General features: G+C 45.5%; 2 protein-coding genes across 12 annotated transcripts in view; one reads left to right on the forward strand and one right to left on the reverse strand.

Moving 5' to 3' along the window:
• LOC142947801 (suppressor of tumorigenicity 7 protein homolog) overlaps positions 1 to 6370 on the forward strand; it is a 40616-nt gene extending 34246 nt beyond the window's left edge. For 5 of the 11 annotated variants that reach the window (XM_076089640.1, XM_076089648.1, XM_076089650.1 and 2 more), the window contains 9 exons: positions 781 to 965; positions 1059 to 1156; positions 1322 to 1451; positions 2259 to 2331; positions 2810 to 2912; positions 3604 to 3754; positions 3863 to 3955; positions 4669 to 4811; positions 5935 to 6370. In XM_076089640.1, the coding sequence (XP_075945755.1) occupies positions 781 to 965; positions 1059 to 1156; positions 1322 to 1451; positions 2259 to 2331; positions 2810 to 2912; positions 3604 to 3754; positions 3863 to 3955; positions 4669 to 4811; positions 5935 to 6030 (1072 nt within the window). In that variant the 3' untranslated portion in view covers positions 6031 to 6370. The remainder of the gene's footprint in view (positions 1 to 780; positions 966 to 1058; positions 1157 to 1321; positions 1452 to 2258; positions 2332 to 2809; positions 2913 to 3603; positions 3755 to 3862; positions 3956 to 4668; positions 4812 to 5934) is intronic. The other 6 variants (XM_076089642.1, XM_076089644.1, XM_076089643.1 and 3 more) reach the window with 6 other exon arrangements.
• A 963-nt stretch (positions 6371 to 7333) lies between these two features.
• The window catches only part of wnt2 (wingless-type MMTV integration site family member 2), a 10544-nt gene continuing 377 nt past the window's right edge, over positions 7334 to 17500 (reverse strand). Inside the window, exons 1-5 of the mRNA XM_076090009.1 lie at positions 16723 to 17500; positions 15790 to 16010; positions 12767 to 13044; positions 12332 to 12596; positions 7334 to 7539 (exon numbers count right to left, since the gene is read on the reverse strand). The exon at positions 16723 to 17500 is cut by the window's right edge and continues 377 nt beyond it. Coding sequence (XP_075946124.1) covers positions 7334 to 7539; positions 12332 to 12596; positions 12767 to 13044; positions 15790 to 16010; positions 16723 to 16805 — 1053 coding nt within the window. The 5' untranslated portion in view covers positions 16806 to 17500. The remainder of the gene's footprint in view (positions 7540 to 12331; positions 12597 to 12766; positions 13045 to 15789; positions 16011 to 16722) is intronic.

The following is a 17500-nucleotide window of genomic DNA, read 5'->3' on the forward strand; positions in this document are numbered from 1 at the left end:
GTTAAATCATGCTGCTGAGAGCAGTGATGAATATTCATCATGATGACACACACAGTAAAACACATAATGACATATTGACCTGCTTCACTCAGAGTTCAACAGATCCACGAGTCACTGACCAGCGCGGAGCGATGAACTTAAACGTTAACGTTCTTTAATCCCGTTATAATTAAACCAGCTCATCTTTTAGGTCACGAGCCGATCAAACTGGTGTCTCTGTACACGTCAGACATGGAGGGATGGTCTAACACTCCAAGACTCTCTGATCGTCTGTTAACGACACAATGAAACCGCATCAAGCTGCTTATCAGGATGTTGGTCTTCTGACTGTGACCCTTAAAATGTTCACAAGCAGTTGAACCCAAAAGTGAGCTTCTCGCCTCAGAGAAAAGTGTTCGACAAGAAGAGAAAAGAAAGAGAAAACTGAAGAAAGTAATTGTTCATTTAACACAAACTAAATCCTTGAATCCAACATGATAATAGACGCTGTTTCTTTTAGTCTATATATGTGGTGTGAATGGAAGGACTGGTGGGAGGCGTGAAGCAGCTCATCACAGATTGGCCCTCTGGGTACCGCCATCATTCGTTAAGAAGATAACTGGTTTATTTTTAGGAGCGTCTTTGGCTACAAAGGCAGCTCAGAGGAGCCGCGTCGGTGTCGTACGTCGCTCACGGCTCATATCGAGGGAAGAATAAAAGGCCTTTGATCAGATCTCTGTGACAAACCCGACTCCGTGAGGACACCAGAGTAAGCTAGTGTGTAATTTCCTTGCTTAACAGATCCTCGAAACCTCTCCTCTCCTCCTGCAGCTGTGCGACGGCGTACATCCTGCTGGCGGAGGAAGAAGCCACGACCATCATGGAGGCCGAGCGTTTGTTTAAACAGGCGCTGAAAGCCGGAGACGGCTGCTACCGCCGCAGCCAACAGCTCCAGCATCACGGCACACAGTACGAAGCCCAGCACAGTGAGTACAAACCGGTCCAACACGCTCTCAGCTCTCTCACTTAAAGTGATGTGTGTGTGTGTGTTACATCATGCGTCTGTTTGCCTCCGACAGGAAGAGACACCAATGTATTGGTGTACATAAAGAGAAGACTGGCCATGTGCTCCAGAAAGCTCGGCCGAACACGAGAAGCTGTTAAAATGATGAGAGATGTAAGTGTTCACACACACACACACACACACACACACACACTCCAGATTACACGGCTTTTAGCTAGGCAAGTGTTGCTGTAACTGCATAACTGATGAAGCCTGAAGCTCTTGTCTGCTGACTGTGTGCATGTGTCGCCCCCTGCTCGGTATTACATGTAACAACAGTTGTGTGTTTTCCAGTTAATGAAGGAGTTCCCTCTCCTCAGTATGTTCAACATCCACGAGAACCTGCTGGAGTCACTACTGGAGCTCCAGAACTACGCCGACGTCCAGGCCGTTCTGGCCAAGTACGACGGTGAGGCGCTCGAACGCACGAGGCTTTTCACTTATGTTCACACGGAAATAAATACAAAGTGATATATACAGACGGCAAAGACTGAGCAGTATCTCTAACCTAAGTCCTGACAAAGTATAAACCCTTACTTTAAGTTAATCTGTCAGGAAAAAACTGCTGTGTCAAAAAATATCTTGAACTCAGAGATCCTGTGAATACTGCATTTAATAAACAACACTTTACAAGTACTACGCTTACATGCACAAATACTTTGTTTTGTGCCCTTATTTCATAAAAGACAATATTCCTTCTTAGCTGTTTGCGTGGCTGAAGAAAGTGAATATTCCACTAATATTCACGTTTGCATGCAGCCGTGCTCACTGCGATAACATATGGAAAAGTGTGACGGCTGTTTAAACTCGGCCTCTCTTTCATCACTTCAACCACCTTCTTGAAGAGGTCGGTGTCGAGATCGTTGTGAATATCTAAGAGCCTGTTGATATCCGAGTCCTTCACAATGTTTAAAGTATCCGTGTTCCTCCTCCTGAACACAGACGAGGGCTTTTCTTTGGGCACGCTTCTCTGCAAGCTGTCGGTAGTTATTTATTGTGTTCAACAACAACAAACCTTGTGAATGCTCCGTCTACATGTCCAAAGAACGCTCCGAAAAGCTGAATATTATCAGCATATCTCCACGATTCAACTGTAAAACCATCCTGAGAAAGGACTTGATGAAGAAACCTAAAGTCTTCTTCACTCTGGAGCTCCAGGTCACAGCTGTGGTTGTCTGCTCACTGAACTCTCCGTCTGTCTGCTTTGTGTCCTCAGATATTAGTTTACCCAAATCTGCAACAATATGCTACACAGCAGCCTTGCTCAAAGCCAGGGCGGTGTCGGACAAGTGAGTATCGCTTTCCACCGTCGACAACGCTCGACGTACATTTTCCTTTAACCCCTGTAGATGCATACACAGAAGAAAATATACATTTGGTGCTTATTGCTTCATCTTTTTGTCCATTTGTGATGATTTATATTGGTTTTAGTGTCAACATGTCGTATTACCGTTAAATCTGTTATCTGACACCCTGAGACCAACGAAAGCATCTGTTAGTGATGTACTGGAGTCGTCTCCTGCTTCATGCATGTTGATCTAAATGCACTCAAAACACTCAGCTTCAGTTTTCAGTCACTTATTTTAGGATTCATGAGTCGCTCTCACAGAGCTGGTGACGAGTGAGTTTCAACGTCTTCATTCGGCACCGCGGGACTTATTTTATAAAGCACTTTGATCATATAGTGACGTGTAGTCCCAAGTGAGATTACTGACAGGTGTGTGTGTGTGTGTGTGTGTGTGTGTGTGTGTGTGTGTGTGTGTGTAGATTCTCTCCAGAGGCAGCATCCAGACGAGGGCTGAGCACAGCAGAGATGAACGCAGTAGAAGCCATCCACAGAGCGGTGGAGTTCAACCCTCACGTCCCCAAAGTGAGACTCATATATACTCTCACACACCCCCCCCCCCCCCCACACACACTTTCACTCACACACACACATTAACACACACACACACGCAATTCAGAAAAAGGCCTCGTCTTTAGCCCCCATTTACTAAGTATTTCTTCCAGCTCCTCTCTCTGATCTCTGAAGGTCCCACGTGGAGAAACACTTCTTCAACACGTCGTTTTAAAGGCCGTCTGGAGCCTCTTGTACCATTTAGCTTCTTCCACATCACTGAGCAGTCTGACAGCACCATGAGTTACATTCATCAACACAATTACACAATTATGCCCTTTGTGTTCAATTTATGACACAATTTCACTACTTCTATCAACTATTGTGATTTATTGACTCACGTAACCTTTTAGCTGACGTACTGATTTTAATGACATCACAATAAGCTCTGTATATCATGCACAATATTACTTTTCTATTGAAGTTTCTATGAGGCACTGGTGTTAGTAATACTTCTTATACACCATGTATTATATATATATTATAAAGTTCTATCTTCTCTGATCAAACATACCGATGGACCCACATCTTGTTATCAGCGGCCGTTTAGCTACATTTCATTTACTTTCTTTTTTTGTCAAATTCAGATTAACTGCCGTCATTTAATCCTGTTCTTCTTCTGCCTTTGTTCCTTCCTCCTCCTCCTCCTCCTCCTCCTCCTCAGTATCTGCTGGAGATGAAGAGTCTGATTCTTCCTCCAGAACACATCCTGAAGAGAGGAGACAGCGAGGCCATCGCCTACGCCTTCTTCCACCTGCAGCACTGGAAACGGGTGGAGGGGGCGCTCAACCTGCTGCACTGCACCTGGGAGGGCAGTGAGTACACACACACACACACACACACACACACACACACACTCTATTGGATTCACTGTTAATTACTCAGTAAATACTCATGTGTGTGTGTTCTTTGTGTGTCTGCAGCGTTCAGAATGATCCCGTATCCTCTGGAGAAAGGTCACCTGTTCTATCCTTACCCCATCTGCACAGAGACGGCCGACAGAGAGCTGCTACCCAGTAAGAGACGCCCCGACACACACACACACACACACACACACACACACACACACACACACACAATGCGTATTTACTCAGTACGAGGTGGAACATATGGCCTTGATATCCTGATGTCAAACAAAAGAACAACAGTTACCTCTGAGGTCTAGAGGAGCTGAAAGCACCTCAGAGTACTTGAGTAAATGTACTCGGATACATTCCACCACAGTGTGTGTGTGTGTGTGTGTGTGTGGTGCTGTCTGCTCAGCAGCTCGTCTGTCTTCACACACAAACCTTCACTTGATTAAGTTGGCTTCCAGCCACCAGCAGCAACAGAGTGTGTGTGTGTGTGTGTGTGTGAGAGAGAGAAGGGGTCAGAGGTCAGTCCTCTTAAAGTTGAGGAAGTCTTTTTGTGTTCATGAAATATTTCCTTAAAAACATTCAATGAGACTTTTTTTATTGGCATGAAAGTTTCAATAAAAATATTTTGCCAAAGCATCAAAATACAGAAGTACACAATAATATTAATATGAATAATAAACAATGATTATTATATAATAACAAATTATTATTATTTAAGTTTACTGTGATTAAGGCAGTAATTAGGCAACAGTGAGTAGTTTTAGACATATGTGATGTAAATGTATAGACTAACTTTGTGTGTGTGTGCGTGTGTGTGTGTGCGCGTGTGTGTGTTTGCACGTGTGTGTGTGTGTGTTCGTCCCACGTGGAAGCAGTGTTTCACGAGGTGTCGGTCTACCCGAAGAAGGAGCTGCCCTTCTTCATCCTCTTCACAGCCGGCCTCTGCTCCTTCACCGCCATGCTGGCTCTGCTCACACACCAGTTCCCCGAGCTCATGGGAGTGTTTGCTAAAGCTGTGAGTCTCTCTCTCACACACACACACACACACACACACACACACACACACACACACACACACACATTCACTTGTTCTCCCTTGTTTGGAAAGTTTTAAGGTGAGACTGAACCAGTCTCAGTGTAGTCCTGGTCCTCTATCAAGAAACCCCTTCAGCTCAGACTCCAGCAGAGACCGGTCCACCGTGGACAGACCCAGATCCTCCAGCAGAGACCGGTCCACCGTGGACAGACCCAGATCCTCCAGCAGAGGCCGGTCCACCGTGGACAGACCCACATCCGGAGCTCTGGAGGGAGGAGGAGAGCTCAGCTCCCGGCAGCAGCAGCGTCGTCTCCTCCTCCTCCAGGAGCAGAGCTTCTCCTCTCTGGGAGCCAACACGTGTTGCTGGACCCGCTGGAGGGAAGGAAGGCAATGGGAGAACCAGAACCAGGACCTGACTGAGACAGTCAGACCCTGCTGCAGTAAAATTAGAGGTTTTCTAAAGGGACTCTGGTGGACTCAGTTCAGAAGCTGCTAGATTGTTACTTTCTGCACCACCTGAGGTTAAAACTCCTCCTCCTCCTCCCTGCCGCGCTGTGCTGCTCACCTGGAATGTGAGTGAGCTCATCTCTCCCCCACTGAAGTGACACTATCAGCAGATACATCTACAGGACCTGCTGAGAGCTGGAACACACACACACACACACACACACACACACACACACAGGCCTGCTGCTCCCTAACTAAATCTCGTATCACACTGTCTTCATCAGTTTGATCCGTTAACACTTTGCTTTCAGGATTTATCAAAGTGGTTTTTACTAAACAATCTTCTTTCGAGGTCCATTTACTGGCCTTTCAACTGTATCACATGGTCTTCTTTTCAGCAGATGAAGACCAAATGTTCTGTTTTAAAGTTCCTTTAAAAGCTCTTGAGTGGACCATGAGTTGGGATTATTATGTGAAAACTAGTTTTTCCTAAAGTGGAGAATGAGCTTTGGTGCTTTTAACTTATTTGTCGATGCAAAATGTTTTTAAGGTTTCCCTTTAATTAAAGAAAGTCAGATTTAAATCGTTATAGTTCTGCTGTGTCGTCTGTTCCACATCTTCCTGCGTTTATAACAGTTCTTCGTCTCCCTCGTAGTTCCTCAGCACGCTGTTCGCTCCGCTCAACTTCATCATGGAGAAGGTGGAGAGCATCCTGCCGTCCAGCCTCTGGCACCAACTCACCCGCATCTGACCCAGACCCGACCCGAATCAGACCCAGGACCAGGACCTCCTTCCGGACAGAAACAGCCGAACTGAAACCCGGAGCGCTGCGTTGGACCGGACTGACGCACCTTTGTGCCGAGATCAGCGAGTTCAAAACCAAACCGAGGGACAGAAAAAGGCAAAACACTGGAATCCAGATGTGGTTTTGACTTTATTTGATATGTTTGCATTTTGGGGGGTTTTCAATCATTTAAAGCTGTTCTTTTGTTGTACAAAAAAAAAAAAAAAAAAGAGGTGATCGATTGCCATCATTAAAAAAGTGAAAAGACAAAAAAATACAATAAAGGACTTTTTGTGTATCGCTGCAAGCCGACTTCCTCCCGACGTTTCTTTGCTTCGCGCCGTTTTAACGGCAGTTTGACGGCCTCGACCCGGAGAGAAGCCCGAGTACAGACGACGACATCTCAACACGCCAGGTAGGTTTTAAATGTTCCTCCACAAACTAACATCTCAGTCCACAGGTACAAGAGTTTGATCTGCGTCCACCGGGGGTTTGAGACGGGAAATGTATTTTTAAGAGCCGGAGGTTTCACATTTTTAACCCCGTTTAAGACAAAACAAGTGAACTCTTCATCACTTTCTAAAACCAGCTTCTTTTGTTTGCACCTCCATTTCTGTACGACATGAAAAACAGAACAAAAACATTTTTTATCAAAGGTTTTCAATCTGATCTTAAACTGCATTACAGCTAAAACTTTTAAAAGTGATGGTTGCAGCGACGTGAACATGATTTATAGGTAAAGAGTGAGAACTAGAGAACACAATCGTCCTTTTTTTAAAGAGGTCTTAACAACAAAGTGTCCACGTTCCTTAATCTCAGCCAGTGGATACGAGTCCTGTGATTGGCTCTCACGGCAGGAGGAAGTGAAGCGAGCTGGTTAAAGCGTTCCTATCGGTTACAGATAATGTTTCATTCTCTAGACATCTGATTTTAATTTACACAACCACATATTTACACAAAACAAAGATACTGGTGAGTAAATAAATACAGTGACGTAAGAACAACGGATGGTTTAGATCTGAGCTGTGAATGAAGAGGAACAGTGTTCCGTCTCCGGTGATGTCGTGGTTCACTTCTTAGCTTCTTTATGTTTAACCTGTTTTATTTGTTTGACATCCTGATATATCTTTGAAACTCTTATCTTAGATATTTCTGTGTGCTTCTCTCTGAAATACCTACATCAGCTTATAACCCAAAGACACCGACAGACGCTACCTGCTGTTTGACAGGCGACACACAGACATGAACTGCAGCGCTCCGAGGTGTCGGGTCACGTCTGGTCTTTACAGGTGTGCACGTCCACCTGCTGGTGACAGTCGCTGCAGCGCACCGAGCAGCACCACTGGAACTTGCACTCGCACTTTGTGGTCCGGCTGATCCTCGACGTGTCGTAGCCTCGACCGCAGCACATCACCTCACAGCCGTCCACGGACACCGACGACCGGTCACACACACGACCACCTGTACCCATAGAGCCTGGGGGTGGGGGAGGGGAAGAGAGAGAGAGAGAGAGAGGAAGAGACGGAGAGGGAGAGAGAGAGGGGGGAGAGAGGAATAGGGAGAGAGAGGAAGAGAGGGGGGGAGGAAGAGAGAGGTAGAAAGATGGAGAGGAAGAGGTCAGTGAGGATGTATCTGCTCTACCTTTATAATCGTTTATTTTATAAACTACAAACTAATCTTTGGTTCAGTTTTCTGCATTTTTGAATTTTAAAACAGGTGAAAATCAACAAAACAACATTCTATTTCTAGATGTTAAATAAAAAACAACTCTTGAACATAATCAGCTGCACATTTCTTCACTTTATCACTAGAAAATGTTCTGTTTGCAGCTTCAGCCACTTCTTGCAGCACAAAACAAATGAGTGGACTCAAAGAGGTGAGAAGCAAATTACTGCAGATTTAAGACGTTCATTAACCGAGTAAGATGATGAACGCTGGACGAAGGAGAGATGAGAGATTGATGAAAGGAGCCGTCAGCCTGAACTCACCCTCTTCATCAGCTGTTCATTTTACAGGAGACAGACACACACACACACACACACACACACACTTTCTCCCAAATCTCCGGCTACACGCACACACACGTTTTCTATTTTTTTAAAAACTTAAATTAAAGCTTTGTGAGCTGCTGTGTTACATCAGACTGTTACTGAAGGACTGTGTGTGTGTGTGTGTGTGTGTGTGTGTGTGTGTGTGTGTGTGTGTGTGTGTGTGTGTGTGTGTGTGTGTGTGTGTGTGTGTGTGTGTGTGTGTGTGTGTGTGTGTGTGTTCAGCAGACTTCTCCTGTATAAATAAAAGTTAAGGAAAAAAATAATGATGCGCCGGCTTCAAGTGCCATCTCGAACACAGTTCTTGGAATTCGCTCCGTGTTTACTTTCTGCTTCGCTCCGTGCACCCCCCCTCCCCCCCGGTAATATGTCTGGGCATGAAACCTGAAGCCCCGCCCCTCTGGCGGCGTGCCCGCCGTCCTTTAGCCCGCCCGTCATCTGCCGGTATGCTGCCCTGCGAGGGGGTGACATCACGGAGTCTCTCCCAGCGTCTGCTTATTGAATTAAGATGAAGGGGCGCCGAGAGATGAGTTTAGCACCTGAGCCTCGCCGGGGCCGAGGGAAATTGATTTCACACTTTGAAAGAGGCTCAGAGGGGCCCGTCTATCTCTCTCTCTGTGTGTGTGTGTGTGTGTGTGTGTGTGTGTGTGTGTGTGTGTGTGTGTGTGTGTGTGAGAGAGAGATTGGATTCAGTCTGTGTGTTATTCAGAATGATTGAGGGTGAGTTTGCATGTCTGAGCGTTTTTTAGTGTGTGTTTGTGTGATGGGAGAAAGAACGTGTGTGTGTGTGTGTGTGTGTGTGTGTGTGTGTGAGAGGATGATTCACCGTACAGTTCGTGTCATGACTGAGTGAGTTTACATGCCTCTGTCTCTGTGTGTCCCAGAGGACTCGGTCTTTAGAGAGGGAGTTAAGTTCTCATGAGAGGCCCGAAGGGGTGTGTGTGTGTGTTGCCTCACCCTGCTTACATGTACACAGCACAGAAAGCCTTCATGTCTGCTGTGAAGCCTCTACTTGTTCCCTGAAGGGGGCCCGAAGACCTCCAGAGGTCCATCAATTCAGAACGGTTTTAGCTTTATTTTGTATGTCAATGATATGTCTCGATACACAGAAGTATCAATAATATATAAACTATTAATATACCAAATTAATTTAGGTTACTGCCTTACTCTCTGGGTAACAAATATCACTGTTAAACAAATTCCACAAATTAAATCACTTCCCCAAATAGACCTTTGCTTGGATCACATGACTTTAGTCTGGAACTGGAAACATAAATAAAATATATTTAAATAAAACACCAAAGATCAAACTAACGCTTTTATCTTCCAGAGATGAAGATAAATTCAAACCATTCTTCTGAACACATCTGCGCGCTAAACAGCAGGTTTATTTTAGGGTCATAAAACCGTGACGGTGTCTGATAACGTCCACTGTTCACACATGAATACATGACACCCTGACAGACGAAGCCCAGGGTTCATTCACTACAACATCCAACGTTTCCTTTGACTCACAAGTGTCCTTGAGCAAGAGTTGTACCCTACACAAGTGTCCTTGAGCAAGAGTTGTACCCTACACGAGTGTCCTTGAGCAAGCGTTGTACCCTACACGAGTGTCCTTGAGCAAGAGTTGTACCCTACACGAGTGTCCTTGAGCAAGAGTTGTACCCTACACGAGTGTCCTTGAGCAAGAGTTGTACCCTACACAAGTGTCCTTGAGCAAGAGTTGTACCCTACACGAGTGTCCTTGAGCAAGAGTTGTACCCTACACAAGTGTCCTTGAGCAAGAGTTGTACCCTACACGAGTGTCCTTGAGCAAGAGTTGTACCCTACACGAGTGTCCTTGAGCAAGAGTTGTACCCTACACGAGTGTCCTTGAGCAAGAGTTGTAGCCTACACGAGTGTCCTTGAGCAAGAGTTGTACCCTACACGAGTGTCCTTGAGCAAGAGTTGTACCCTACACAAGTGTCCTTGAGCAAGAGTTGTACCCTACACGAGTGTCCTTGAGCAAGAGTTGTACCCTACACGAGTGTCCTTGAGCAAGAGTTGTACCCTACACGAGTGTCCTTGAGCAAGAGTTGTACCCTACACAAGTGTCCTTGAGCAAGAGTTGTACCCTACACAAGTGTCCTTGAGCAAGAGTTGTACCCTACACCAGTGTCCTTGAGCAAGAGTTGTACCCTACACGAGTGTCCTTGAGCAAGAGTTGTACCCTACACGAGTGTCCTTGAGCAAGAGTTGTACCCTACACGAGTGTCCTTGAGCAAGAGTTGTACCCTACACGAGTGTCCTTGAGCAAGAGTTGTACCCTACACAAGTGTCCTTGAGCAAGAGTTGTACCCTACACGAGTGTCCTTGAGCAAGAGTTGTACCCTACACGAGTGTCCTTGAGCAAGAGTTGTACCCTACACAAGTGTCCTTGAGCAAGAGTTGTACCCTACACAAGTGTCCTTGAGCAAGAGTTGTACCCTACACAAGTGTCCTTGAGCAAGAGTTGTACCCTACACAAGTGTCCTTGAGCAAGAGTTGTACCCTACACAAGTGTCCTAGAACAAGAGTTGTACCCTACACAAGTGTCCTTGAGCAAGAGTTGTACCCTACACGAGTGTCCTTGAGCAAGAGTTGTACCCTACACAAGTGTCCTTGAGCAAGAGTTGTACCCTACACGAGTGTCCTTGAGCAAGAGTTGTACCCTACACAAGTGTCCTTGAGCAAGAGTTGTACCCTACACGAGTGTCCTTGAGCAAGAGTTGTACCCTACACGAGTGTCCTTGAGCAAGAGTTGTACCCTACACGAGTGTCCTTGAGCAAGAGTTGTACCCTACACAAGTGTCCTTGAGCAAGAGTTGTACCCTACACAAGTGTCCTTGAGCAAGAGTTGTACCCTACACAAGTGTCCTTGAGCAAGAGTTGTACCCTACACAAGTGTCCTTGAGCAAGAGTTGTACCCTACACAAGTGTCCTAGAACAAGAGTTGTACCCTACACAAGTGTCCTTGAGAGACTATTTTATATATACATTTAATTTAAAGTGTCCAGAATTTGGAGAAGCGTCTCACTTTGACACAAAACACACTGTATTACTAACTATTGTATCCCCCCCCACCCGAAATATGCCTCTCTTTGCTGGCCAAAATCATGCCGTCAAGTGTATATGCATCTATGTGTGTGTGTGTGTGAACAGAAAAGGTGGATGCCTGACAAGCAGCAGATGATCCGGGGCGATCGGGTGTCGGCCAGTTTAAGACCCATTACACACTTCTGTGGACTGAAACCTTAGAGCACCACAGATCACTATAAATCACTGGACACACACACACACACACACACACACACACACACACACACACACACACACACACACACACACACACACACACACACACACACACACACACACACACACACACACACACACACACACACACACACACACACACACACACACACACACACACACACACACTTACTTCAACATTTGTTTTCCGGCCGTACAAATGAAAACCTCAGGTTGAGTTTCCTGTGTTTCATTGAATCAGTCAATAGAGGGGAAAAAAACAAACTACAGAATCATCCACATAGATTCTCAGTCTGATGTTTTCCTTAAAGATAGCGTGACGGGCAGGAGGACACTGGAGCTGCAGAATTACCTCAAGATCTCCTTTCTTTACTCGGGAGTTTAATCACTTCAAATACGTGAAGATGGTTCCTAAAGTGCAGCAGTAACACCGAGAACAACTCACTGCCTCCTTAGTTCCACAAACACACTCGTCGTTTAGAATCTGCTGATAAGAATCCACGTCTTGACGCTGGAGACATTAATTGTGAACTGAACCTTAAAAAAACACGGTGTCACCAACCAGCACTGTTCAACTCAATGCAGACTCCCTCTGACGAACAGGAGACACAACCGCTCTTGATTCCCTCATGAAACAGAAGCATGAAGTATTTTTTAAAGTCCAACCTGAGTGTGTAAAATATCCGCTCCACCCTGTAACTTTCAGGCTCTCTGTGAAAACGATCCGGCACTAAACAAACACTGGAAGATGATCCACCTAAAAAAATCATCTTTAGTTTAAGTGTACGTTTAGACTTCATTGACAAAAAAACAGACTTCCCAGATGTTGCCTGATGTGCTCACTGGAGAGTTTAAACTTTAATCTGAATCATTCGTCGACTCATCCGCTCCCCGTGGTTCCGTAAAGGTCGGCGGGCGTTTACCTGACTCGTGGTCCCGTATGCAGTAGTCCGGCGAGTCCTCCGAGTACACCAGGTCGTTCTTGCTGGGCCGTTTGAAGTGCGCGTGCGCGGCGGTGAACCCGGTGCCGTACTGGTTGACGGCCACCTGCACGGCGCCGTTGTACCTCTTGCGGAGGTGGTCGCCGGTGCGTCTGAAGTCGGCCATGGCGAGCCAGCAGGTCCGCACGCTGCACGACCCGCTGACGCCGTGACATTTACACTCCAGAGTCATGAAGCGCTTCACCGCCTGGAGAGGAGAGGGAACAGGAAGAGACGTTAAGAGAAGATTGTTTGGTGATGAACTCCAACAGGAACTCAACTTTCTCCTCATTCTAAACAAACAGATAAAGTAGCTCAGTTTTGGATCAAAGATTGGTTTCTTGCTGCAGGTGTTTTAGATGATGAGTGCCTCCTCACCTTCCTGCCGGCTCGGTTGTTGTGCAGGTTCATGAGCGCCCGGGCGTCCCTCTCCTTCCTCTCCTTGGCGTCCACGAAGCCCTGGCTGAAGCGCATGGCGTGCTCCACGTGGTCGCTGCAGCCGCCCCAGTCAAACGAGCCCTTGGCGTCCCGGGACGAGCCCTTCTTCTTGGGGTCGCAGGAGCAAGAGTCCAGCTCGCCTTGGCTGCAGGCGCGCGCCAACGTGTAAACCACGCCGGCCGAGGAGATGGCGTACATGAAGGCCACCTCGCGGCTGCCTGAAGGGGAGATGACGCAACGTGTGAAGAAGGAAGCAAGAAAAGGCAAGTCTAGATTTCATGCACAGAAGAAGGTGATTTATTTGAAACACATTTTGCATTAATGATAAAAGAGCAAAGTTATAAAAAATCATTTGTGTCGTTCAAGCAAATCAGATCAGATAGTTTACCAGTTAAAGACTCGCTTACTTTGGCAAAGTTCTCGTAAAGCTGCTGTTGTCAAAACTAATCTACCATTTGAGAGTTTTGGCATCAGAGTAGAAACTCAAGGTATCGTATCAGCACAAGTATTAAATAACTACCACACACACACACACACACACACACACACACACACACACACACACACACACACACACACACACACACACACACACACACACACACACACACACACACACACACACACACACACACACACACACACACACACACACACACACACACACACACACACACACACAGTGATCTCACTGTCTCAGTGAGCTTAGTTGAGCGCGGCTAACGAGGTTAACGAGGAGAACGCTGAGAGAACACGACACCAGAGAGGAAAACTTTAAAAACCCTCCTGTGTAATTGTTTGAAATTAGCCGGCTGACATCGACAGTAAGGAGCTTCTGACGGGGGCCTTGGTGCGCCGCCATAATGCTGTGTGACACGGCCGGGGCCCGGCTGGGAGGTCCGAATACCACACGGCTGATTAGAGCCCCCCCCCCCCCCCCCCCACATGAAACGGACTAAGTCGAAGGATCCGCCTCGCGGGTTAAATCTCAGGGCATGGGAGAGGAACATCAGGCCGCCGCATCCTGATGATCCTCCACTGGCAATAAAAACATAAAAGATTATGTTTTAGTGGCAAACATCTGTCACAGGCTGCTTAATAATGTAGATCCTTGATGCTGCCGAGTCATTACTGTCGTCGTCACACTCTTCATATAACATCTCTTCTCAACTACACACACTCCCCCAGAAAATACATGTTGAGCGTCGTCTGTTGCTCAATCAGTCTCTTCTTCTGCAGAGAAGACAAACAGTGCTAGAGACCCGACGTGGATCTTCAAAGTGGTGGGAATAAAAAAACCTAAATGACTATTTATCATTTCAACGAGCTGAGTGGAGAGTAATTAGACACCCGAGACCGTATTTGAAGTGGACGAACGTAAACAATTATTGTCATTACTGAATAATCTGTGGATTCTTTTTTCAATTTTCATCTATAAAATCTAAGAAAATAGGGAAAAAAGTCCTAAAGATTGTTTGTTTTGTACGACGAACAATCGAAAACCCAAAGACATGAAATAAAAGTAAAGGAGCTGAAACAGTGTTTTTACTTCTGATGGTATTCATACAGTATTCTTGCTTGATAAATGACTTGCTTTGCTCCATAAATCAATTATCAAAACTGTTGCTAATTCTGGTAAATTTAATAAAGATTAAATAAAAACACAAAGTACAAGTTAAGTGATCTTTAACTGCAACTACAAATCTTTTCCCATTGTTTCAGATGAGTGATTTTTAACTGGGGCTGACAATATTATATCTGTAATATCTATAATCTATAACATCTGACAAGATGAATTCAGCATTGTTACCGTTACTGTATGTACTGTGTTATGAAATACAAATACTACTAAAATGTGTTGCACTTCTGCTCAAACTTGGTAACATAAGTATCACTTGTGGAGCATAAATAAGACTAAAAGAAAGAAAGAAAAGTGTTCCAGATACATCTTTCTTCCACCAACAAATCTTTTTAGCACTAAATCTGAGTACCAGACGTCATAATATTACTACAACAAAGTACTGAGGAGCATGCCCCCCCCCCCCCCTACACATGAGAACAGACTAACGGCGAAACCAGTCGGCTGCACCGACGTGATAAATGTACAGATGTAAAGTGAGACGAGGTGTGGAATGCGATCCAACCAACCTTCTGTGGAGAGAAAGAAAAGGAGGAAATCCTCGGTGTCGCAGTAAATCAACACTTTAAAAAAACCAACCGGTTGTTTAAGTTTGTCGGCGTTTAATTGAGACAACATGTTTGTTGCTGTTCACAGATCGGTGTGCTGTAACACAATCCAGCAGATACTGGTGCAGACAATCCAACTTTATGTTCCTGGTCCTGTTTGAGGTCCCTGAACTCATCATGTCATGGCTGCATCTTATTCACTTCACTGCTGGGAGCTGAGCAATACGGCCTAACGTTATATCTCTAAAAAGATACAGATATATACTGATACGCTGATTGTTTATGTACTTAAGTAGTCATATGTTACGAAGTCAAATAATTGTTGTTTTCCTACAACAAAGTCTTGTAAGTTTTAAAGACAACGGTTCATGTGAAAAGTCCAGCAACACCTGTCAACTTCCTACTCGTTAGATGGATCCAGTATTTTCAAAATAAACTTCCGTCTTCACAGGAAACAACGTGGCAACAAAACTACTTGGTTAGGTCTAGGACGGACATGAAGTAACTGAACTTTAACAGCTTACAGGAAAAATAAACTCTGATTGATGTGATGCTCAATTTAAATCCCTCAAAACCTCAAAACCTGTTTAAACGTTCTCTTCCCCCTGAGGCTCAGTGACTTGCTCAAGGACACTTCAGCAGGCAGGGTGGACATGGGGGTTTATGTTCAGTCAGTCTCTCCCTGCTGTTCTAAATCTTAAAGATATTTTGAAACCTCATTTAGCATAAGATGCTTTTTAAAGGCTAAAGTAAAGTCAGTCTCGTCCTCCACTCACTACGCAGCAGCAGGCGTCCGAACAGGTTGTGGTCTCTGGCCGTGGTGTTGCAGTTCCAGCGGTGGTTGCGGAATTGGTGCTGGCACTCGGAGATCCAGTCCTTCATCCCGGCGCCGATGGCCTGCATCACCTTGGGGTGCTGGCGGCACAGCTGGCGCTGCTTGTTCACCAGACCGGGGATGTTGTCGCACATCACCTGGGAGCCCAGCGTGCCCATGTACCTGCAGACGGACAGAGAGAGTCGGACGTGTGAACATCTGGGGGAAGACTTTTTAAAGCATTGATCAAAGGAAGGGAAAGTGTGAGATGGGGGAGGGGGGGGGGGGAGTAGTGTGTGAAAACATCTGGATGAAATGTTAGAACACAATCTGAGTTCTCTCAATTATCTAAAAGACAGAACTTCAAGAACATGTTGAATAAAGAAGACAGTCAGAAATAGTAAAAAGATAACGAAGTAACGACACAAAAAGGTGTCTTCTTGAGCAGCTTTGTGTTGAAATCACTCCCAACAAGTCCACACTCCCATGTACCTGCAGAACAAGGTGACGACAGACATGCAGGGAATTTGAACACTTGCAGGCTGGAGAAAGACCAGAGCAGCCAGAGAGAAAGAAATTAAGGAAAAGTATCTGTGCAAACAGCCTCTCGGTATCACAGGCGCTGTGAAGTTTGGAAAAATGGAAACAGAACCTTTGCGAGAAAAACGAAGTCATGAAAAACAATTCACCCAATCAAGACTTTAAGGCCTACATATTAAAAATATAATAATCACAAAGAGGAGAGAAACAATACAAATCCCATTTTATTCATTTAAACAACGTTTAACCGCATTTTGCGCTAAAACGTGTCAGTAAGAAAGCCATGCATGCAGCGCGTGGGCTTTTGCAGGTTGCATTGAAGACGTAATAATAAAGAAAAACTCACGGTACTCACCACCAGGACGCATCGACCTCGGCCGTCATCCAGCAGACTGCTACAGATAAATAAAAACATATTCCACTCGGCAATAAGTTCATATTAACCAAACGTCGGTCCTTTTATGGATCAGGACGGAGCATCCCCACGAATGAAAGACAGAAATATAAAACATTAGGAGAAGTCACAACTTCTTGAATCTCCGAAGAAAAAAAAAAAAAAATCAAGCTTGGATAAAAAAATGTATCATCACACAGTCGGAGGACGGAGGTCTGCGCGTAAAAGCCATGACTCGGTTGCGCGCCGGCGAGGGGAAAAAAAAGGAAAAAGGAAAGTGAAGCTCTTAATTAATAGTCTGGCAAATATTTTCAGTGGCGATGATGTGCTATCAGGTTTAAATTGCTTTACACGAGGGGTGGGCAGAGTCCCGTCTCAGGAATGAGGTGAAGAAATGAGATGTCTGAGAGTATCTGTTCAGGCTGGTTTGACACCAGACAGGCTTTGGCCCGCGTCCAGACCGGAGCTCCGCCGCGCCGCTGAGATGCGGTCCACGCGGGATGGGGGCGCTTCACTCAAACTGCACCGACGCGTTCAGGGGAGAGGAGCACGTTCTCAGCCAATGTCAGTCAGGCAGCAAACAAAAAAAGCGCGCATATCAGCGTAGATGGTGACAGAATGGAGCCGAAAGACGACGCTTTTACGCACAATAAATCTCATCTTTTTAAGAACATACTTTTATATAAATTATGAATAATTTGTCATCAACCTATACACCTACATCTCATAATCACTTCTT

This window comes from Anarhichas minor, unplaced genomic scaffold, assembly GCF_050575085.1.
Source record: "Anarhichas minor isolate MPS153535 unplaced genomic scaffold, ASM5057508v1 ptg000011l, whole genome shotgun sequence".
In the NCBI taxonomy this organism is placed as follows: Eukaryota; Metazoa; Chordata; class Actinopteri; order Perciformes; family Anarhichadidae; genus Anarhichas; species Anarhichas minor.